General features: G+C 37.8%; 1 protein-coding gene across 2 annotated transcripts in view; it reads right to left on the reverse strand.

Annotated features, from left to right (window-relative positions):
- The window catches only part of LOC133518109 (leucine-rich repeat neuronal protein 1-like), a 361,984-nt gene that overhangs the window by 6,740 nt on the left and 329,248 nt on the right, over positions 1-25,996 (reverse strand). For both annotated transcript variants that reach the window (XM_061851695.1, XM_061851694.1), the window contains one exon: positions 12,789-12,848. In XM_061851695.1, the coding sequence (XP_061707679.1) occupies positions 12,789-12,848 (60 nt within the window). The remainder of the gene's footprint in view (positions 1-12,788; positions 12,849-25,996) is intronic.

The following is a 25,996-nucleotide window of genomic DNA, read 5'->3' on the forward strand; positions in this document are numbered from 1 at the left end:
GAATATAAATCGTGTACACTTTGAAAGTGTAAAAATTGTGCTTACAATGTACAATGAAGTTATTTTACGAGCGGGTGCATTAGCGGGGCAATAAAGCAGTCATGACTGCCTATTCATACTTGGTGTTACAATGTTGGTAAGCCTGCAGGGGTTATAGTAGATGGTCGCTAGCGCTTGGAGACTGTCTGTAACGGTTGCCACACACGATATGTTAAATGCTTATGTGAGCACGTTTATTGATTGAGATAGAAGATAACGTGCTATGCTGTTTAAAAGCCTTCCCTTAAGGGGTACTTTTTACAGTACACTTTCTGCTTCTGACAACTTTCTGATAATGATAAGGAAATCACATCTTTCTATATACGTCCCTCGTCCCAATTAAAGGTTAGTAAATGTAATGAATCCCTTCATTACAAAACCTAAGACCTATATTCAGATTTTTCTCAAGATCCCGATGTTGCGATGTTCAAATAATCGACGATATTTTTCATTCATTAACCGACGTCACGAATTCAACTGAAAGTACTAAAAATAAATTTTGATCTAGTTGCATTTAAGGTTAAATTTAAGTTGGTATCTTAAAAAGCTAAAATAATAACGTTAAGTGAATGAAGATGGGTATTTCTGAGAGCAGCCTAAAACGCCAGCTCACATGAAGCCGATCTTAATTAACACGCTACATTGTAACACATTTGTTGCCGTCGACTGAGCACTTAAGCGATTTTCACCTACTCTATTACTCAGAACGAAACGTTCTACGCACAATGTTGCTAGCAGGACGGTTTCAGACTGGCGTATTGTTCTGCGCGTAGGTATATGGTCGTTTGGGCGGTACGAGCTTACACGCACGTGACTTTTCCCTGCATTTGGTTTATACGAGTTTACACGCACGTGCGCTAGTTTGAAACCGCCCTTAGACAACTTCGTACACCAAAAAAAGCTAGAGACGAACCAAGCTAACTCTGTCTGGCATTTGCAATAACAAAGTGTGGCAAGGTCATCATTAATGATATATTTCCATGAAAAAAATTCATTTGTAATGACAGTCCCCCACTTTGATCTGATCAAGTCAGTGCAATGTTACGAGCTCTAACAATTTCTCCAAAATACATTTTCTAGGTAAATACTTTATTTAAACACTAGAATTCTAGAAAGTCCAGGTTTCCTTGAGAATGACGTGCCAGGACTCCTCTTAGATTATTTAAGCTTCACACGGTATGGCGCCCGGTGCGGGATTTGGTAAAATAAATTACATTTCAAGCTGGTAATATCGGAAATTTCTTGGGAGTTTTTACAGCATGCGGGCGTCTAAATGGTGGTAATAACGCTAAGTCCGTCACCCGCGAATATCTCAACCGTTTGAGAGACAGTAACGTATGGGACACGATAACTATTGCCCCAGTTTAAATAATGATGTTACAATTTTTACCTCCTTTTATTACTGGCAACATTTCCCGAGCTCCGACGAAATATAAAAGTCTTGGCGCCAATAAAAGAAAACATGGCGGAAACAGCACATTTCCGCAGTCAATTTTAATTGACAGGAACGGCGAATAGTGTATTTTCTTTAATTCAAATAAAAACGAGCTAAATTGGAGCTCTCATACATATTCAAAATGGTTTTAACCTTCTTGTTTTCCACGAGTGTATTATACAGGGTGTACACAAAAGCGTAAATTATCTTCGGGTAGGCATACAAAAATGCCGTAAAGAGTCGAGGGCGTGAGATATGCAAATGCTGTAATTGCGGTCTGCGTAGGGTTGCCATGTTGGAACTGGAAAGCGTGGACACAATCCCGTGTTATTTGAAAAAAAGTCCCATTATTAAATTTTTTCGTGGAGATTCGGAACCGGCAAATTTTCTCTTCATTTCACCTCAACCCAAAAGTTTTAAAAGCCATCCTATATTTTGTTATTGAGTTTGTAATTTGGATATCCTTCCTTTTTGTACGAGTTCTATTTATATGCCTACCTATTTGTTTCAGTAATGGGTATAGCATGCTTGCCTTACCATATCAGAGGCATATCTGAAGCGAAGCTGAGAATACAATTGGGACAAACCGGACATTTAACAGATACGAAAATAATAAGTAACATATAGACTACCTAGCTTGCATATTATAGGAGCTTCGTCTGCCAACAAACCACTCTGTGGTTTGGCAGAAGTATATTGTAAATATTTATAAGGCATGAAACGTGAATAAACGTTTATTATTTTTTTTTTATAGTTCGATTGGCAAATTTATTTAATCATCTTGCTTTTCTATCAATTATCTAAGTACTTAAATGACAGAGGCTAGCTGATTGGGGCATTTAATTTAGTCTCAGGGATATTAAACAAAGGTACTTAAGAATCACACGAACCCGCCGCCAAAAAGTGGCTCCCATACAATCGAGTTACGCTCTCATTTTAACGACATGCTTAAATTACGTGAAACTTGGTATGCATCTTTTTATATCTTCGTTGCTAAAAATTGTTATATACAGAAAACTTTATTGCACAAAAGAAAGTACAACAAACGGACTTACTGCCTCTAGGCATTCTTTACCAGTCAACCATAGGACATGCAAAAAAAAAAAAACTATACCTACCCACGTACCTAAAACTTCTCGCTCTAATTTCTTTGTAATTCAATTTCTAGTAACGAAAACTAGTACGAGATAGGTATATATGTTATTTATAGACATATATATCTTATAGACAGATATATGTTCATGTCAAATTTCATGTTATTTCAAAATATCGTTTTAAAATGAAAGCGTAATTTCTAATTGTATGGCGACGGCTAGGTTTATGTGACTCTTAAGTACCTATCAAAAAGCGACACAAACGAATACGTGTGGTGACCCTAACCGGAGCAAAAATGCGTGCTTAGCCGGTTCCGGTTTAAATAAAGGACGGCACGAATATACGTCTAACGGCTGAAATAAATTGAGTGCTTATGCTCCTTGTGCTGCTTTATTGTTTTACGACGTTCATGCACAGGCGGCTTTATAGCACCGGGATTTGGTACCGATGAAATAGGTAAAAATAAAAAGAAATACATATGGCATCCGATTTCCCCCTACTAAAAAATCTAACCTTATTATTATATTTTGCAATAATAGCCATTTATTATAAAGGTACCTAGCTTGATTTAAACCAAATCCCAATAAGATGGTTCTATTCAAAATACCGTAGTTGGGTAGTTACCGTGGTCGGGTTGGGTTAGACCTATTACCATATGTTTTTACACTATATCATTGTCAATTTGAGAACTATTTTAAGATATTGGTTAAGTTGATTTTCAAGCATTTTAATGAATCAGATCCATTTCGTTTTACAGCTATCATTAGTGTTATTTTTATTGCCCTAATAGTGTAATAACAATCACCTTTTACTATCAAACTGTGTCATGTCAAAAAGGTTCAATTTCCCTCGTCACGTTCGGAAAACTATCCAATAATTTGTTTCAATTAAACTCTCCCTCGAGACCTAGCCTCCAGGGCTAGCTCAAATGGAAATTAATACCGCACGTTCATAGATATTGTTATAAATTCATTTGAGGGATATGGGTGACGTAGTGCAGTCTTATTTAATTAAACGGTGTACTGGCTATCCTGTAGTGTGCCATATATGACACGCACACTCTCACATGTACCGTAGGTACATAAATTCAAACATAGGCATCATGTATCAGATTAAACCCATACTCCTGACATCTCCAGATTTAATGTGTTTTTAACCATAGAGACTATACATCTCTATTGTATTGTAGTAATTATTTATTTTAAGATTATTATAATGTAATGTTTACCCAGGTATTGGCTATTGTATTTATAAAATGTTGTTATGTATTTTTCATGTCACTATATGATGTTACTATAAATGTTGTATTGACTTGTAAAAGAGCCCTTGAGGCCTACTTGCAGAATAAATTTTTGAATTTTGAATTTTGAAAGTTTTGTCTTTAAATCACATGACGACCCCGCCAGTGCGGCCTGGTTGCAACAGACAAGTTCCGAGAATACTTGAAATTGGATATAATATATTAATATTTTTAAATAGCAACAATATATTGCATTTGCGCGGGTGTTATATTGATATAAAATGTCAGAATCAATGTTTTAATTTTTATGAAAATATTTTTTCTTTATTAATGAATTCTTTTATAATTTCTACAATACATTTACAGTTCACATTTCCTGCAGCATTGTAGTCGGTATATAACATTATGCAATGCTGCTGCAGTCTGGCTTACTTTAAATTGAATAGTTTTATCAGTTACTGGGAATTATTCGAAAATCACTTCGAGTTCGTACTTCGTATAGTCAGGACATTTGAATTAATTTTCGAATGTCACATTCGGGTGCCAAACGTGGTGGGGCAGTTTAGTTAATTTTGATGATTGTAAGTCCATCCCATTTAGGTACATTTTTACGAACTAATGTCTAATGTCGGTTTGGCCTAGTGACCCTGCCTACGAAGCTGATGGTCCCGGGTTCAAATCCTGGTAAGGGCACTTATTCGTGTGATGAGCATGGATATTTGTTCCTGAGTCATGGGTGTTTCTATGTATTTAAGTATTTATAAATATTTATATATTATATATATCGTTGTCTAAGTACCCTCAACACAAGCCTTATTGAGCTTACTGTGGGACTTAGTCAATTTGTGTAATAATGTCCTATAATATTATTTATTTATATAATAACAGTACAGTTATTGATAGTATTAAAAGCGTATTTTAAGTTTTAACGAAGCAAATGCTCATGTTAATATAAACGTGGAAACATTTGTATGGCGCATGCGGGCTCTCTTAATCAAAGATGATTATTCAATCGCGAATTATTAATGGCGGGTCACGTTAAGTGGGGAAAAGTAAACTGAACAAACAGAACCTAATACTCCCGGCATAGCCACCGACAATGACAAGTATGTAATAAAAACTGTTAATTTCTATACAAGTCGTGTGCTTTAATTTTTGTAGATGTCGCCACTTAAACAGGCTATAACTTCTGAGGGCTAGAAGTAACATCGCAATTCATTATTTGTAATTGAACTCTTTAAAAGGCTGTCAATACCTAAAGCGCGCACACTGTCTATTTGTATCGGAGTAAATGAGATACCACTGTCGCATGTTACTAGGCCTGGGCAAGAGAATAATAAGAAAAATATTTAAATAAAAAAAAGTGGATTATTAGTGTAATATTTTACTCAACAGCGGTTTAGATATAAATGTTCTGAAATTGTGATTTTAATTGCAGACCCATAAGTCAAAACAATAAAGACATAAAACCGTTTAATTGTGATTTTAAGACCAATCTTTGCAATTATTTTCTATTGAGCCTATTTCGTTCAATCATGTATCGAGTACAACCACGGTCTTTGAAATATAATTAATATGAACATATATTTTTCTTACTTGACTAAAACAAATAGTCTTTCTTAAAAAACTGTTTAAAATCAATCAATTTCAAGGACATTGGGTGTTGACAGCCTCTTAAGAGAACTCACGATCACGAGATAACGATAGAGACTATATTATGGAGATGTCTGTCTCTTTAGCCGCGTATGATTCCTTGATAGCTTACAACCACACGTTTGTTAATTATAAATAGATGGAACATGGTTTTTATACAATTGTGTTCTACCATATCATAATAGTCTTAAAGTTTTTATTAAAAAAAAAAAAAATTTTTTGAGCGCTGTATCATAATCGGATTTTATACTGCTTATAAGGTTGACTACCATATAAATAATATGTGACAAGTGACAATGCAAACTACAAGTAATTTATCTTTAAGTAGGTATTTCTATTTATTATTAACCTGTCTCTGCGCCCGCTTAGCTCTCACCTTGTTAAAGGGACCGGATTGCCGGAACCCTCCAGCCCTATTCAAATTAGCACGCAAATTCGACGGGTTTGTTGATTAAAAATGCGTTCAGCGAAGACAGCCACTTTACCCACCGACGGCTGAATTACAAATGTCCCCGAAATTGGGTCGAGCTTTGGAATATCATTGTAATTTTATTAAAACTATGTTTCGGGACGGATAACGGATTTAAATTAGGAAGGAAGTGTCATAGCGGGGGCAACCGTGTCCTTTAAATTGTAAATTCTGTTCGGCATTCAACTTTTGCGTTATAAATTGTTGTCCACTTGAATTTATAAAGCCGGGTTACACGAGAGCTGACGCGACAAAGCCTAGTGGAAGAGACTGGCCGGTTGCGCTTCTTTTCTTTTTAATTTTGTCACATAACCAAAAGGTTGTGCGACCTGTTGCCAACACAACGCGTATAAAACACGCACCATCAAGCCAACTGAATATTTAAGCGTTTCGCTTGATTTGTCGTTAACAGAGGACGAAATGAGTAGGCAGCGGGCATAATGATTATGCAGATTTCTGTATCTGGCTGCGTCCGTTGCGGTGCTGAATGCAGCAGGTGTAATGGTCTGGCTTGGAATTACGGCGGATGGGAAGAATTAAAGATTGATTGAAACGGTTGGTGATTGGTTATTGATTGAGCTTTTTTCGTAGGTAGTAATATTCATTTAAGTTTTAAGACACATTCAGATGCATCCCCGAGTCCCGAGTGCTTATAAAGTTTCTTTTAAGATTGAAGATCGGCAATGTGCGTAATGCGAGTCGAAACTTTTTATACGATTGGACCTTGTCTGTCGCTTACACAGCGAATACCAATACTATTCTTAAAAAATATATTTCTAAGACCGATTCCATGTAAGCCCCCGTCTTTTCCTAGCTTTTGGTTTACGTAGCCCTAGGTTAAGAATTAAGGTACCTAGTTACCTACTTATTATTTTAGGTTCATTATGACATTTGTTTCACTTTACCTTTTAGAGTGATAGTTTTTTCCACGCCATAAATATGATTGCATTTTAATCCATGTTTTACACTGATTCAATTAATTAGGAATGCATTGGTTTGCTCTGGTTGTTTGCCCGCGTAATTCGTTCGGCGCGGTTCGTAAATCATTATTGTTATCGATATATTCATCTAGATTTATTGCCAAGCGCGTAATTGGTAAAGTGGCGTGTTGTGTACTATGTTTCGATATCTAAAATAATTGCGTGAAGGCTCGGATGCTCAGGTCTATTACTAATACTGGAATAATAGGTTCAATATATCGCCTTAAAGATTGAAAAAATATAGCTGACTTAAGCATTATTTGTGCCTCCCGCACTCTCTTGCTTGCCATTAAGGGACTATTACTTTAACGGCGCGCGTAAAAGCGATCATGCTCACCCCTAAGCCCATTCAGTTTTTTTTCTGCGCATAAGAGCTCATATTGGCAATTTTGACATCGCTCAAATGCGTATTATCACTCCATTCGGCGTTATTACGAAACGTCCCATTGTCATTTAGACATTTGTATTAGTTGTCTCTTTCTAACGTCGAAAAGATGTGTTGCTAAATTTTATGAATACCATATTAGAGGTCTAGGACTACTCAAACCAATAAGAAACGACTCCTGTATATTAAATTTATTGGAAAGGGCTCGGTGGACCGTCGCGGCGCAGCAGCAGCGAGGAATTGATGTCTTCGTCTAGAGGTAGTTCAGAATATATATATACAAAAATATAATATATATATATATTTATATGCTGCAAATACAGGACGTTTATTATTATAATAAATCCTCAATTCGTCAGTTAGGATTTACTTAATATTAATTAATCTAATCATGGTATCGCACACACAAAGTAATCGGGAGACAGACCAGACATTCGGTAAGAGAGAGATAGCAATATACAGGATACGGAAATAGGTATCAAGTGACGTTAGCTGTCACTGTCATGCATTGTGCTTTGTTATATGCTTAGATATATTCAATAAATTATATCCCTAATATACACCGTTGTTATTGAATTCCATTAACTTCGGGGTATAGGTATATACGTTTAAGGAATCTAAATGGCACAGTTCATTGAAAAAAGAGGTTTTATATATATATATATATATATATATTTTATATAAAAGGTTAAATGTTGCATACAGCATAGTGTTGTTGTTACACGGGTACTAACTATAACCTATATATATATAATGAAAACTGTGACATATCAATGTCATTTCGAACAGCGATCGTCCGAGATAGTACTTACGTTTAGTAGCCAATGTATTAACTCGTACATAACACTAATAAATATGTAAACACTGTAAACAGGCCCTAAGGCAAGTGTGCACGCTCGTAGGGGCCTTATTAGGTAAGAATAAATTATCGATTATCTCCGCAATGGAGCTAATTAGAATACCAGTGTCTTTGGGAAAGTTGCCTAATTTAACCCCAGGAATGCACCCTTGAAATTAACGGAAATAAAAACACACGGTGTACAGTAACTTGTATAATCTATGTGTATTAAGTTATATCCAAAGCGATATTTTGCAATCGCCCTTTGTTCCACCTACTCAACAGCTTGTTCCACCAGTCTGCCTGCATAAGCCAGATGATGGAGCCTAATGGCTATGCCCTGAATTCCTGCGGTTCTGTACAGAGCGGGCGTTAGCTGGATGAATTTATTACTGAATTGCATTTACTTCCTAATTGAATTAGATAATAAAAAAAAGTAAAATGATTGAAAAGTAAAATTATGCTTAATATTTTCTGAGACTTTGAAACTATCCAGAAAACAATCACATTTTAATGTTGTTATTACTTATTTTATTGCTAGCAAGAATTTTCGAATTGTAAGAGTCCCTACCGCGAACATCGTAAATCGAAATTTAGCTATCTGCCTCTCTATCCCTAGCAATAGAGAGGCAAATAGACGAAAGAAGTGATTCGCAATAGGCCTTCAGAGTTTATATCAACTATGATCGCGTGTGTACATACTAAGAAAAATAAGATTATTTGGTAGTAAACAATTATTAAGTTGTCGAATAATAATGGATATTGGAATGGATGTTCTATGTTATTTTTATTTCATTAAGCTTCGAGAACGACTGATATTCTTACTAGGTATTATATTGGCTATCAGAAAGATATTGGCATATATTTACGATGCATAGGTACATTATATAAATATAGCAGAGTAAACTACCTACCCAATGATTGAGTTTTTTTTTGCCCTGTAGATTATGGCTACGCATCGCTGAGTTGTCCGGTCCGCTTGGCGCGGCTATTAGATTGTCATTGCCGAAAGTACAAACTTAAAATGGGGCGTAAATCCAGAAAACTCGAAGGAAACAAAAGATACTCGTACTTATGGTGCGCCGCACGAAACTAGCGACGAAAGATGTGGCCGAGGCGCGGGTTTTTACCCTTTTTCTCAATTACTCTGAAAATATACTTCTGTTTAAAAATTTGCTGATCCTTCGGCTGTATTTCTGGCTACATTATACAAAAAATGTACCATTATGGTATGCAGGGTATACATACAACTGAAAATATTATATTTATAATTTTTCTATTTGTTTGCAAGTCTACATTCCTTGTGATTTTTTCATCGCATTCGCCCTTGATTAAATCGTGTAATGACACAAAAATAAAAACTACACTACTGATTTAAAATAAAAACTACAATATTACCCCCTCTTGAAAAGTGTAACATGCGACTTTCTTTGTAGAAAAGGCACCACTCCAACTACACGTAGTACACGTGTTACTTTCAAAAGTTGAACGTAAAGTTGACCAACATAAGCTCTAAGTAGCGCGCTTGGTGTAAAATCCATTAGACGTTTTACAGCGGGGTGGAAAGTTCAATGAATATGCATTTATGATAATACGGGAGAACTACTAATGTGATTATCATTGTGGGTATTTCGTAAGGTATATTCCCGCTTGAAACTTTTGCTCGGAGGGATCTCGTGTTTATTGGTGTAAACATTTAAATGATATTTAACATTTGTGTAACTCAAATATTATATCAATAGAACAGTATATTAGAATTAATACCGATTAGTGTTTGAACCTGCTGTGATTGCCTAAGCGGAAAAGATTAGGCACCAGCTGAACCAATCAATTATGATAGATTGGTGGCGTTTGACATCAAACAAAACGTATTTATTTGATTACTACATAGTGGTAAACCTAAGATTAATCATTAATTTTCATGAGATTGAAATGCACAAACACATTGCCATTTTGACCTTATACAAGTGTAGGTATATGTAGGCACATGATAACTTGTGTCCACAATTGGCGTTCCAAACAGATATTCTACTCCTACTAGTCCATTGTCGCCCACGAATACAGAGCCTAACTAAGCTGGATAACACTTTCTAACAGATAAAGTAAAGCCCACTACATGCAGAAAATATGTGACAACTCACACCTTGTTCATCCGGTGCTTCTACAGCCGCATAATTTTGTATTAATGAATGCCAAAGGACGGCAATGAGTTTCTTTACAAGGTTTTATAACTGTATATTGTCTATGTTTGTTTCACTTAAGATACCTACAAATAGCTTAACATGAACGTCGTATTTATTTAATGTCACAATATTAATGTAAAAATCTCGTGCGCAATTTTAGAAAAAAAAAATATGCAGGAAAATTCTGTTTACTTTTTCTTTTAACATAGTACAATGTGTTGAAGCTTTACTTTTCACGTACAGTAAGCGAGATTATGAACGCTCCGCCGCGCGTTCCTATTCCAAACATGAAATGCACGCGAACGTTATACTCATATACTGGGAAGATTCCTCACTAAGATAAGTTTCCAGTTAATTATAACGTTCCAAATTAATTAGTCTACTCTGCCTCGCGATTCAAGATGCATCTCTATTGTTATTCTGGGTAGCAGGCAATAGTTGCTCCAGTTCAACTATTCTAGTTCTGGAAATTCAGTATTCCAGTGTTAAACAGACTAGTTCCTAATTTAGTATAGATGTTCTATTTTGCATTAGTACGTGGTAATCTGATATGTGTTCTCAGCGCCGAGTCCTGAGCACTCAATCAGGGTAGAGCGTGATGAGTTTTAGCGCCCTTGGCTTTTTAACCCAAATGGCAGTTTAACAAAAATAATAAAAACCGGCTAAGAGCTTAGCGGGCCATGCTCAGTATTAGGTTCCGAAGTTACCTGTCCGTCACGTGACAATAATAGGCTGTCGTGGACGAAGACTGGTAGTGGATATCATGTACATTTGTTATGTAGGTAGAAAAAAGAGTACCAACCATCACAGCGTTTGTACGCCTTTTTACTAAGGCTTTTTTTCAAAAACTCAAAAACGATCCAGGTCCGAAGCTTCCGTCCTCGGCGCGTTCCCGTGCGAGGCCAAGACGGGAAAGCAGAGCTTGGAATAGTACCAAAGGCCAAATGCAGGCGAGGCTGAAGCTTTCCTGCAGGGCGCGTTCATGGAGGGCCAAAAGACGAGCTTCAGAAGAGCTGAGCTCGGACTCTGGTCCTTTGTTCTGACAAATGTCTGTGTTTTAAATGACCCTGTGTGTTCTGAACGTGTATCGAACTGCGCGTCTTGAATATTAGGTTTATATAATTATGTCTGTGAATAGTCGTTTACGGTTCATTGGTTTACTAACTAAATCTGTTTCAATCAACTATGCATAATGGCTTGATCCAAAATTATACCATTCAACTATGAGCAATTTACTCGAATCAGTTTGGTTAGGATTTTTATGCCCGTAATGAACAGGAAAAACTATAGAATGCACAAACAAATAGAATCTTTGAATCCTTATAAATACCTCATATGTATTTTAATCGTTGGTACTGTTTATACAGCATCTATTTAAGTAAGTACCTACTTATAGTTCGTGTCATCCACGATGACGCGCAGATTTGTCAAATTTAACCTTTAATAACATGACATTATGAGTCAAGGCACGCGTCGTGGTGAATGACACGATATATATAATGTCAAGTCCTCAGTATAAACTTTACCTCTGCACACTGGCGTCTTTTACGTTAGGCGTTACGTGTTCGTTTTTAGGGTTCCGTAGCCAAATGGCATAAAACGGAACCCTTATAGTTTCGCCATGTCCGTCTGTCTGTCTGTCTGTCTGTCTGTCTGTCTGTCTGTCTGTCTGTCTGTCTGTCCGAGGCTTTGCTCCGTGGTCGTTAGTGTTAGAAAGCTGAAATTTGGCATGGATATATAAATCAATAAAGCCGACAAAGTCGTACAATAAAATCTAAAAATTTAATTTTTTTTAGGGTACCTCCCCTACACGTAAAGTGGGGTGAATTTTTTTTTTCGCTTCAACCTTAGAGTGTGGGGTATCGTTGGAAAGGTCTTTCAAAACTAATACGGGTTTTCAAGAAACATTTTTTGATAAAGTGAATATATTCGGAGATAATCGCTCCGAAAGAAAAAAAAAATGTGTCCCCCCCCTCTAACTTTTGAACCATAGGTCCAAAAAATATGAAAAAAATCGTGGAAGTAGAGCTTAAGAAAGACATTAAATGAAAACTATAGCGGACATGATCAGTTTAGCTGTTTTTGAGTTATCGCAAAAAGTTTCCCTTCATAGTAAAAAGACTTACTTTAATTAGGTACTGATTATGCAAATTTGCCTATTTGTTTAACTCGGGTGAAAGGTACCGTTTCATCCCTTGGTTAACAATTTACTATACTTTAAGCTCCAGTTTAGCTTATTGTGACGGAAGAGTAACTACGGAACCCTACAATGAGCGTGGCCCGACATGCTCTTGTTTTAAATATCGCTTCAAAGACTATTGTTTAGGGGATCTTAGGCCTTGGATTCCGGATGACAACGCATGCAGCATGCAGTTTATTGGGAGGACGCTGACATTTCCATAGAAAACGTATGGCGTGGACTTGAGACGAAGGCCTTAGGCCTATTAAGTGGTGTTATTAGTTATACTTACAATAAAGGCGTTGGAGGTGAGCACGTTGGCGACCCGCCGGCTGACCTGCCACGCTGTCACCTGCAACAAGCATACATTCAAGGTTAAACAATGCTAATTCGACAAACTTCCTGCCTCGCACGGCGAAACTGTGGAATGAACTGTCGCCTGCGGTATTTCCGGACCGAATCGACCTTCAAACCTTCAAGAAAAGGAGTGTACTCCAACAAGGTCAACAAGGCACTTAAAACTGCCCTGGTGTTGGGGGTGTCCATGAGCGACGGTAATCGGTTACCATCAGGTGATTCGTCTGCTCGTTTTCCACCTATGTCATAAATCGACGGCCCAGTAAAAAGCATACATTGAAGGTCAAACACACCGGCTTATACAAAGGGTAATCAGAGTCAGAGAGCTATTTTATTTCTGATAAATAACTTCGATAAATATTTCAAGAGAAACGCAATCAGAAAATATTAATTAATCTTAGAGGTTAATTTGACACTCATTGATTCAGTCAAAAATTAAGCTAGGTTTACTTCAGGCATATAAAAGGTCCAATTACCTTACTTGTACTGTAATACCTTACTGCACAGATAAGTACAAAATACATAAGTAAGTATAGGTATATCAAAATGTCGAAAGAGGCCCATTGCCAATTTTTAATTGGTCGTCAATTTAGTTAAAAATTGACACAAACATACAATCGCCATAAACTTATACATCTTTGTTAATATATACCAACAGACAATTGAAACATTTTATTTTTAGGATACGCTAGTTTTAATAGGCACCACAAAGTGAATAAAATAAAAATTAGTCAATAATAGAGGGCGCCACTGCACACGCTGGGCAAATTACAGACACCATTGCTCCGCACTCAAATAGATGCCCGCAAGTAATTGCATGGTTCGCAATTGTGTTGGAGATTCCACGTCGAAACGGGGGTCAACTATTCATTTAGATGTTCAAATGCTACGGGGTCCGAGGATTTAGACAAGTTTGCATGATTATTTCATTATTACCTAATGGGTTTTTGTGCTCTATACGTGAGGGCATAAGAAAGAGATAGAAAATGTTCAGGATCCTTAGACTTAGACGAAAGGTCAATTCACTTTCTGTTAAAACACTCATATACAAATTCTGCACTTTTTTGTTTTACGTATTAGTGTACGCCAGTATTCCAATTATGTATTTTGCTTTGGATTTAAGTGCTTTGTCAGTAGTTAAATGTTTGACAATTCAACAATATTTTTTGACTACTTACTGAAAACGATACAACACCGTATTTGTTTTTCTTAATCATAGAAAAGTGAAATTGTCATGACATCGTTATCTTGACGGCAGACTGCGTGCAAATTTAATAAAACACTCCATTTTAACCACAGATAATGCTATGAAGTGAACTTTGAAAAACAAAAACAATTTAAAAAACAATTCCATTTCCACAGATAAGAAAATTCTTTTTCAACGTGGCAGCACTCCCGATCCGCACATGTGCGCTCCCACCGAACCCACGATTATGTCATTTCTCGACCGTTTATAACATTAAATTAGCTCAAGCAATTGCTAGGAAATGCTGAGCAAAGATAAACCCATGCCTCGGAAAACCTGCCGCTTCTCGTATTTATAATTCAAGGCCAATTTGTTTGCAAAATTGAAACGAAGATAATTCTTAACTTTTTTAATGGCATGCTGTGTTGGTTTAGGCTGTTATTTTGTAGTCTGATTATTCAACTCGGGTTCTCTAGAAAGTATTTTTTTTTATCGTTATTTGATTTATGAGGGAAGAAATGAACTATTATTAAATCCTGCGCAGGCTTAAATAATGATACACCCTATTCTATTTATACAGGTAGTCCAGCGGAAGATTTCTGTTTTTGAAATTTGATTAAAACATGGGTATAAACTAGAACACTCTTGCGTCTTCCTCGCACTTCGCGTTCGAAAATTATTTAAATTTGAAATCGGATATCTGCCGCTGGTTGGGCACACCTATTTTGTAATACCAAAAATCACTAAATCGTATCCATTTAATAATTAAAATGCGTATTTTTGTCCTTGTTAGATCAATTCGATTGCCGAAATTGCTGAATCTTTAGGCCAATGGAAAATACACCCCTAGAAAAAGTTTATAATAGGTAAGTTGTCCGTACGGCTTCAGTTGTTAGTATAAAATAATTGATGTCAACGCTAATTCCAAGACCTAGGCATTGCGCTCGTTTCCGTAGAATGTAATATCAGCCCTTCAATATTTAATGGCACTCGATGCAGGCTATTTATGAACACGCCGGCTTCACTACAACCTCATTGTACGGACCTGCTTTCTTCGGTAAACTTTTTAATTTTTCACGAATTTCGCTATCAAGACCACACAATGGAGGTTTACAACGGATGTTGAATTTTTGATGAGTTTCTTTCCAGGGCTAACCTGAATTTGATGAAAAATACCTACCTAGACTTGAATTGTTACTTGACGTGTTTTATATGTATTGTTGTCTGAAAGCTGCCTTCAAAAAGTTTCTCTTCCTTATCCAATGGCAAACCCCTATTTCTAAATCACTAGCTTGATTTAAACTTCCTTAAAGATTTGAGCTCGCCGACTCCAAAACAGCCAATACGTACAACAACGGATCACAAAGCCCTCCCACCTACACTACTAAAAGATTGCATTTTCTGTGAGGAGTATAAAGCTTTTAAGACGCTGAAGGGGCTGTGATTGTACCATTGCCTGTTAGGTAAACCCTAAGAGGATCGACTTTTGTTTACCTCGGGACGGATACACGGGCGGGACAATCGGTAAACAACTTCGCCCTTTGAAAGGATTGCTGGATGTCAGAGCCGTATAGATGGCGTAAGTAGTCGTGAATATCAAGTTAACTGGCGATGAACTCCTAGGCTTTGCGGTTCTAGCCAATGTTAGAGGATGTTTTGTTGTAACTGTTCGACGACCAGTCTGGCTTAGTGGGTAGTGACCCTGCCTATGAAGCCGATGGTCCTGGGTTCAAATCCTGGTAAGGGCATTTATTCGTGTGATGAGCATGGATATTTGTTCCTGAGTCATGGGTGTTTTCTATGTATTTAAGTATTTATATATATTATATATATCGTTGTCTAAGTACCCTCAATACAAGCCTTATTGAGCTTACTGTGGGACTTAGTCAATTTGTGTAATAATGTCCTATAATATTTATTTATTTAAAAAAAAAAAAACTGTGAAAGGTTTGAAAAATGGCTTGCAGCCTTTCCGCAAGTTATTACTATCAACAATAAGTGAAAACTACTATACAATGGAAAAATACTTAAGTATCGTACGCATTGAGCCAAGTTTTGCCCTGAATAAACAACAAAAGCATAAAACGACTCCAGTCACTTAATGTTCCAAAGGAGTTTTTCGCCGACAGCGAATATTGTCGAAACTAGCAACATCATTACCGCTTCGTTTTGCATTTGTAAAAACGCCTCGACTCGGCCGGTGACATGGCAAATTACTGAAGCGTTTTCGCACGCTCATTCCTGTAATGACCGGCCAAACAAACCAATGCCGGCAAAAGTTTCAACTTAACAACTTTCCGGAAAATTCTAAAAACAAATACGGAGTTTGAATACCGCTCGTCAAGGCCGATGCGAACGATTTTAACAATTTGCTCGCGTTCGAAACACGAAACTGAAAATGCATTTAAGGATTAATGGCGCACTATACGTTGTCTAGTCTTTTCCTGCGTTTTATTTGCGCGCGAACAAAACCAGACTAAAGGCCAAGCGGGAAAACAACGTGCTGCATTTCGGCGCTCGCGTTAAAATAAAAAACTTACGATTTTTCGCAAAAAGACAGACTTTTACAGCAGAATGCAATAATGGATTCCTTCATGTCCTGAAGCCTGTAGAATCAGAGCAGTAATATGATATGAGGCCAGTACGCTGAATAATTGTGCGATGACCGAGAAAGTTTAATTAATTAGCTTTTATGAGTGCACTATGTATGCTGTTAATCTGTTAATAACTTGCTAAACTGTTTGCAGCTCTGATCGCGAGCTATTTATCATGTAATACGTGAAATGTTGCCAGTAAAAATAATTGTTTTAAGACTGAGAAGCTTTTCTGTTTTAGCTTATACGTAGCTATATAACTTCTTATATCACCGCTCGAGAAGCTTTTTGATAAATTAAGAGCAAATCCGTGATAGCATTCCAAATTCAAACATTTGGTCGTTGAAAGGTATTCGAGTAGTTTCCCCACGTCGCTCTATACCCTGCGTCCCTCGGCCTAAACACACGGAAAAGTGTTTTAAAACGCCCATTCGCGGAGAATAGATATGTTGAAACGAAAAAGGTTTGGAGTACAAGGGTTAATGCGTCTTGGTGGCCAGAGGGTTTAATGCAGCCACGGGGGTGTTTAATTAAGGCAAGAGCAGTCTAAACATTTTAAAAACTACCGTTTTACTGCTAGAACACGAATTTTACGAGTGTTTGGGAGTGTTAATGCTCGGTACTAGCGCCGAGGAAATATATTTCGGAAATGGTACTCCATAAAAGCGCAGGCCAGCTTCGCAAAAGGAAGCAACCGACGCGGTTCTCTGCAAAGAATCCCCCTTTTGTACAGAGCATTGTAGCCGAAACAAAAGGGAAACAAAGCGTACGCATAATCGCAGTATTCCGTGACGTATCAATATCTGTGTTTTATCAGAGTTTTACTACGACACTCGCGGCAAATTAACCCTCCCGGAGCCGAGGTGATCCCTAATTTTCAGATACATCTCGGGAATAAATAGGGGATTAGGGGTGGCGCGTAAATAACGTCGTGTCACGCCACCGCCACCGCCGCCGGAGATAAGGAGCGAGAATTCGCTTCGGCAAGCGTTCGGCGAACAGCGTTCCATTTACATTTTAAACTTGGAAAGAAACACTTTGTTATTATTGATGAAAATGCGATCTTAGCGTGAAAAATCGACTTACTTGCTGGTACCAGCGGCACATCTATTCGAAAGGGTTTGATGGAAGATTCCATTCATAAAGTGGATACAACACACTTAAAGGTGTCGTTCCATTTCAGACTGCAGGCAGCGACCGCACGATCCATTGTTTCAAATTGAACAGTAATTACTCAATTCAAATTAAACCATCTACCTATTGGTTTAATTTAGGATGCGGCGGAACGTGCAATGTCGGTTATGGAATGCCACTTTTCTATTTCAAGAAAGTTTTCATGTGTTTTGACGTAAACTGACATTGGAAAAAGTTAATTGAACTAGGACACACGTTCAATGATTTTTATATGACAAAAAAATCACATTCGTCCTTTTTAGGGTTCCGTAGCCAAATGGCATAAAACGGAACCCTTATAGTTTCGCCATGTCCGTCTGTCTGTCTGTCTATCTGTCTGTCTGTCTGTCTGTCTGTCTGTCTGTCTGTCTGTCTGTCTGTCTGTCTGTCTGTCTGTCTGTCTGTCTGTCTGTCTGTCTGTCCGAGGCTTTGCTCCGCGGTCGTTAGTGTTAGAAAGCTGAAATTTGGCATGGATATATAAATCAATAAAGCCGACAAAGTCGTACAATAAAATCTAAAAATTTAATTTTTTTTAGGGTACCTCCCCTACACGTAAAGTGGGGGTGAATTTTTTTTTTCGCTTTAACCCTAGAGTGTGGGGTATCGTTGGAAAGGTCTTTCAAAACTAATGGGGGTTTTCAAGAAACATTTTTTGATAAAGTGAATATATTCGGAGATAATCGCTCCGAAAGAAAAAAAAAATGTGTCCCCCCCCTCTAACTTTTGAACCATAGGTCCAAAAAATATGAAAAAAATCGTGGAAGTAGAGCTTAAGAAAGACATTAAATGAAAACTATAGCGGACATGATCAGTTTAGCTGTTTTTGAGTTATCGCAAAAAGTTTTCCCTTCATAGTAAAAAGACTTACTTTAATTAGGTACTGATTATGCAAATTTGCCTATTTGTTTAACTCGGGTGGAAGGTACCGTTTCATCCCTTGGTTAACAATTTACTATACTTTAAGCTCCAGTTAAGCTTATTGTGGCGGAAGAGTAACTACGGAACCCTACCCTGAGCGTGGCCCGACATGCTCTTGGCCGGTTATTTATATCACGTTTACACTGTAGCCATGTCTAGTATAGCATGTGTCTACGTAAAGACACCCAAAGGTAGAATAAGAACTTATGTCTTCTAAAAGAGCAACTAGGTAGGAGCGTACCATCCAGACACCGCATTATGAAGCGCAAAGACCATGAGATTACCACACATAGCCAATTTTGCTTGTACTAGAGGGTACTAGTATTTAAGCAGCAAAAACCAGGAAAATGGCAGCAAAATGGTGGTATTTCGTGGTAAACTATTTATTTATTCTATGTTTCTTTCTTTTGTTATGCTGTTATACTTTTGTATGTCATAGTTTATCACGAATAAATGCTATGATTTCTGATTTCAGATTTTTCAGATTTCTGAAAAACGAGTTGTATTTAACACCATTTTATACTACAATAGCCCAGTTACACACCTAAAGCAAAATTTTTGCTAACATTTATGTCTGACATGAGTACTGGTCATAATTGTGGGCGCAACTGGAATAAGCGGTGGTACTCCCATACAAAATTTGCAAGGGAACGTTTATGTGTGACCTCGATTGTCATACGTGCTCCAGTACTTGCGGTGGTATGTACATGTGGCAGTCTCAATACGCTTATATCTTGGACCCAACCTTTGTTACTATATGAATTACCGCGTCTATTGTTCAAACGCGCTTAGCTTTTAAACAGCCGTGCGTTTGCGCATATTGCGCAGTTGAAAAGAGCATAAACATGACAAGAGCATAAACATGAAAGGAGCATAAACTTGAAAACTGAACTTCGTAAGTTGCTTTTCCTAGGGAGTTGTATTGTTTGTGGTTATAACTGGCTGTTCTAGGAGATATGTTTAAGTTATGTTATGCTGAGTTAGTGTCAAGGAATAAACACCTTTTAGCGCTGTTGGATCAACATTTACCCACAGGCAAAAGGTATATAATATAACTGCCCCCTTGCCTCGTCGGTAGTGACTGTCTACGAAGCTGGAGGTCCCGGGTTCGAATCCTGGTAAGGTTATTTAATTGTTTGTATGTTAATTCCAAAAATATATTCATGAGTTTTGGATGTTTTCTATAAGTATGTATTTAAGTTTGTATTTATATATTTATATATCGTCGCCTAGTACCCATAGTACAAGCTTTGCTTAGTTTGCGGCTTGGTTAAGATTGTTCCCAAATATTTATTTAGTAGGTATATGTTTATTTTTATTATAACCATTGTTGGTTGCTTATAACGACGATTTTACTGATTAACTGATTTTGACGACCGGTTTGGCCTAGTGGGTAGTGATCCTGCCTACGAAGCTGATGGTCCTGATGGGTTCAAATCCTGGTAAGGGCATTTATTCGTGTGATGAGCATGGATATTTGTTCCTGTGTCATGGGTGTTTTCTATGTATTTAAGTATTTATAAATATTTATATATTATATATATCGTTGTCTAAGTACCCTCAACACAAGCTTTATTGAGTTTACTGTGGGACTTAGTCAATTTGTGTAATAATGTCCTATAATATTCATTTATTTATTTATAACTAATATATCTACGGCAGTAGCACCGACACCGCTAACTTACAATATATTATGGTATGTACCGTGCTTATTCTTTTAAGAAGGGTGCGGTTATAGTTGGGCCGTTCTCGAGAACGTTCTCAATTTACTATGGGAAATATTCTTGAGCGAGTACATTCTCCATACATAAGGGAGAACTTTCTCGAGAACGGCACACCTATAGGTGCGCTTGGGTAATACTCGTACTGGGCTCTACACTTCACTAAGTCTTCACAAATCTCTTCCATTACTTATCTTCACTGAACAACTCTCCTCTCAAAGTATCGCAACGGGAATATCCTTAAACAAGAACAAAACGTTAAGGCAATGATAACTTTAAACAAGAAACATCTAATCTAACGCGTCCTTGAACGTACGCGAGTAATCTCGCAGTGAAAGCCGGTATTTACTCTCAGGCAGGCAGTTTCATCCAATAGCCAATCAGGCGCAAGTATCCAACAGTTAATTTGTTGGCAAAGTCTTGTTGAACAAACTTGTGCCGATACCGTTCCGACTGAGAATGAATAACGCGCTCTAATTTGTACGGATACCGCTAAACTTATTAACGCTACACGAGATGAGGTTAACCTCAAAGGGTAACTTTAGCGTGTATCCGTAATGTAAACCCACAGACCAACGCTAGGCCGATCGCCCCACTTTGTACAAAGGAAAGTACGAAGGTATTTTAGATCTATTGTTAGTACTGCTTTGGGCATGCTTTCAAGATAACGAATCATTGATTTCATATTTTAATTCACGCAGACACCCTTGCATTCGCTTATGAGCTACAACACATTGTAATATTGAAGAAAATCGAACGTGGTCATGTATAAATACAAAACATATAAGCGTATTATCATTCGGTTAAAATAGAGTACAAAATCCTGCAAGAAAGTCTTCTTCAGCGTCTTAAAAATCAGCAAAAACAAACTTGAAGTACAAATTGGACAACCCTATAAGAACCTATTCAAATCTCGGCGCGCCGTCTGAATACCAAACGGAAAAATCTTTGAAAATAGAATTTTCATAACTCTTTCCAATCACGAGCGACGGGAAACGAATCGGTCCGAGAAAACCCGAACCGGAGCCGTTCGCACGGAATGAGATCGGTATCTCTAAAACTGTTATCCTAGATTGGCAACAAACTGTGTTTAAGTTAAGGCACTGGCTCAAGTGACTAGACAGCCCGCGCTCTGGGGAGTATCAAGTGACTGGATTTGACCCGCCGACGGTCATCTCGCCACGGCTACGATCCATTCAGTTTCACTGCGAAATAGACTTCGTTAAGTAACTTTTATCGCGAGAAAAATATACGCTGCTCAAGTAAAATATTTGAGGTTAGCTCCAAATAAAATTGAAGAACTGCTTGATAGCAAAAGTATTAAACAAGTTCAACTTAATTCAATCTCTGTTCTTAGAACTCATCTAAACAATTTAAATATTTTTTTATGAAAATAATGAATCAAAGAGTAAAGAACATATAGAAACAATTGGTCTATTATGACTCAATCTCAAAGTAATCTAAGTTTTAAAACTACAATGAAGAATTAAGTAAACCGACCTGACGATCCGAACGTTGAACTACGCTTAAGCTGGTATTAACGTTGAAAGTTTGAATTTTATTTATCACCGTTTGAACCGTTCTAATTGTCGAAGAAGTTTCGCGAAGTTGTTACGCAATGGTAGGTAGTCTCTTAGAGTGTTTGTCACCTTTTTGGTCCGCGAGAGTGCTCAGGGCTAAGTCCGAGAGGTCTCGAGCGTCTTGAAAGGGTCATTTCCATTTGGAAGCGTGCTGGAGTGACGCGATCTCTTAGAAAATAAACCGGATTTTAAGAAACAGCTCCACTTTTCTTGTATGGGTCGAGTGCCAAGTTCAAGTGTGTGTCGTATTAACATAGCCGTTTCGGCTGATATAGAAGTGAAAGGGAAAAGTGAAAACTGTCATAGGTGCCATTTGCATAAGCAGCGTGTAAAGCAGAATATAATAAATATTTCAAATCGTTTCAAATGTCGTAAAGTTGAACGTTAAATATAAATAGCGACATTTATTTTCCCATCTGCATGTTTATTTGTAGTTGTGCTTGACCATGAATTAGAATGTGGGCGAAGGAAATTCGGCATGTTTTATGTACTTCGGTGTATTTTTTATAACGAGCTAACTTTTTGTGTTTCTATTATATCCGAGATTTTAGATACAAGTGCCCGTAAGGAAAGGACATGACGACCTTTTCACATCGTCGCTTCGACCCTCGTCTTGACAAAAAATAATAAGGCCTTCGGGCAAAAGTAAGTTTTTTACAAGCTTTTATTTAACTTGCCCTGTTAGTATGTATATTTGTTAGTTAGTGTGGGTCAAATCGTGGACGCTTAATTTGACCCACTTCTCGATTTTAGATTGAGCTGATATTTTGCATACATATGTAAATTGGACAATGCCGATGATTATGATGACATGGAGCTGATCTGATGATGGAGACAGGAGGTGGCCATGGAAACTCTATGATGAAACAATGCAAACTAATTGCGTTTGAGGTTGTTAGAATTGTCTCGATAAGCATTAGTTGCCTGTCGAAAGAAAAGTGCCGTCAACGATAAAAGCTTGTACAATTTTTTTTGCCATAAACTTTTATTAAAATGCAAATAAAAGTCTTGAACGAACAATTGTGACGCTCCACAAGAAAAGGTACCTTATGGCGGTTGGTGCATCGTTAAGCGCAAGCGCCGACCGCCATAAGGTACAGTCAGGATCGAAAGTAGTGGAAAAGTGGAAAGGATTTACCATTCTATAACAGCTTGACAAAAAGTGTCTTTATACAATCAATCAAAACTATAAAAGATTTACTTTTCAACATAAATTTTAGGTATTTATCTATATTTAGAAAAGCTATATTTAAATACTTTTAGCGCGTTATTTCATCCGCTACTATTGATTGAGACTCTAACTTTACCCGCGGGACGTCACAGTTTGTTAACGATAAACTGTTAGCATAACTATCAATAATATTATAACATTGGTGTACGAGAATATAAGGAAACATTAACTCTATGAGTTTTAACGCTGCGTTACAAATTGTTGACACATGGAATTGTTGACATACAGATAATCTCATATTATTGTCAGGATACGACGAATGCTGTATAAATTCGAATAATTATACACCCGACATATTTCCGAGTATATTTTACCCTTTTCGAGTGTATTTCGTCTATACCATTATACATAGTATACTTACATAGCCCTTAACAGTCCGCGTAAACTTAGCTTAGCGAACACCGATCCCCGGGTCAAAAGTTGGCCCCCTAATCCATGGAACTGGCGTTATAAATTAATCGGCCACCGTCCCTGGGCAGTCCTGGCTTGTTCACAAACCAGCTGCCAAAAGATATGCCCAGTATAACTTGACACATTGACCTAGAAAGGCGGTTGTAACATTGGATGCGATTCGCACGTCGCTACGATGTTTGAGCGAGACAACGCTATGCGCGTATTATAGCGACATCCCGCTCGCATATCGGAGCGACGTGTGAATCACGTCCAGTGTGTTAGCCGCCAAACCGTCCAGGGTTACCAGATTTTAATTTTTCGGGGCCACGGTATTACAATTCGGGATTAGGAGAGTTCTAAAATATTATAATATGTATAGGTACTGTCGCAAACAGAAATTTCCCAATTTCTGTGGTCAAATTTATAGACCAAAAATTGGGACGTCTTAAAAATTCCGGGACATCTGATAACCCTAAAAGTGGCCAATAGGTGTATTGTATCACCTTTATGTTGTTTTTAAAACGTAACAATGTACTTGGCGGTATGAACTGATAAGAAGATTGCTCATGTTCTTGTACAGTCAAGGTATTAAATATCGACACGGACAAAGTGCCAAAAATATGTATACAGGACCTTATTGCCTATACATTAAAGTAGTGTGTACGTATTTTTGGCACGTTGTTAGGATAGATAGTTAGGTAAGATAAATTGGTAATCGTGTTATGTAATCTTACAGTATGTCGATAGCACTTATCTCAATTTAAAATCATGAATCTTGGTCTTTCTTATAACACTGGCGCAGTCGGCAGGACAGAACGTTTTCACATTGCACGATCCGAAATCGGATTCATAATTCATTTATTGTCTATTACTACAAAATACTTATAATAATAATTGAGAGCGTACTATTCGCCAACAAACTGTCTTCAGTTTGGCGAAGCTTTTGTATATATATAGTCAAAAGTATTTTTTGAAAAAAAAATAAAAATAATAACAGCACCTTGAGAGACTCTCTTTAGGTGGTTGGATCAAGACTCGGATGCAGAAAGCGGTGATCTTGGATACGGCGTGGATAGTCGGCGGTTCCTCTGCGGCCCTGACCACCGGCAGCTTGGGCCCTGCCCCGCTGCTGGCGGCATCCTAGGTTATGGCTTCTCTACACGATGGCCCAGCGCAGGCCAGGCCAAGGGACACATTTTTGCGTTAGAGGGAGTAAGTGATATTGCTATCTCATTCCACCGCATAAATGCGTCCCTTGGACTGGCCTGCGCTGGGCTATCGTGTACAGGAGCCATTAGGTTTTACAATGTGTTTATATGTGTTTTATATTGTTTTTATATTTTACTTTTATATCCATATTGTAAAAAACCTCATCCTAAGAACGAATAAAAATAAAGATAATAAAAATAATATCCATATTATAAAAACCTAGCCTAAGATAAAAGATAAATAAAGATAATAATAATTGTCAGCTGTCGTACCGAGAATACCTATTTGTTTGTGTATGTGTACGTATAATGTTTGTTGTGGTGTGCGTGCCCGCTAAAGACGGCGCCCCCGCGGCCTGACTACTCGGATGTATCTCATGTATCCTACATCCGATATCAGATCCGACAATGTGAAAACGCTCTTACATTGGTATCACTGCACCCGCGGATATCTTTGCGAACGTGAGCCCTGTAATTGTGACAAATGCCTTACGCCAGCCGGCGATAATGGCCGAAGAAATCCGTTCATAAAGAACGTTCGGGAAGGATTGCCGTGAAAAAGCACCCTTTGAACTGTAATCGTTTTTGCACTTGAAAAATGAAGTTGAGCCACTTCGGTGAATTACGTCCGTGGTTAGTGGACAACGCGTATATTGAAGCGTTATTTAGTGTAAAAGCTGACCATTGAGAAAAACTTTACTTCTCGGCTAAAGTAAGTATCAGTAGAAAGAAATTCCATATCCTGGAGTTTTTAAGATTTTGCTGAGACTAACTCATATCACTTCTTAGTGATATGAGAGATCTATCTAGAGGTCTTATAATATTATAATAAGTGTGATATTCCTGAAATAAAGGAGTGAATCTTGGTTGCGTTATGTACTGGACTATTTTCAGGGTTTCTTTGTCAAGTATATACAACGCGTACAGGGTGATGGTGTTCAGGCTGCCGCGACATTGTAGCGCCTTGGGTATGTTCGCGGAGGGACGGATCGACGGCTTCCACGCGATCATCAGGAAGCGGTGTTGCTTGCTGTTGAGACGGTGGCGCGCCAGCTCGAATACCATCCTGTGCACGTTGCCCAACCGGTGGGACTCAGCGTGGCTGAAGCACGGGGTACAGCTGCATGCCCCTTTATGTA

This window comes from Cydia pomonella, chromosome 5 (genome assembly GCF_033807575.1).
Source record: "Cydia pomonella isolate Wapato2018A chromosome 5, ilCydPomo1, whole genome shotgun sequence".
Taxonomy (NCBI): Eukaryota; Metazoa; Arthropoda; class Insecta; order Lepidoptera; family Tortricidae; genus Cydia; species Cydia pomonella.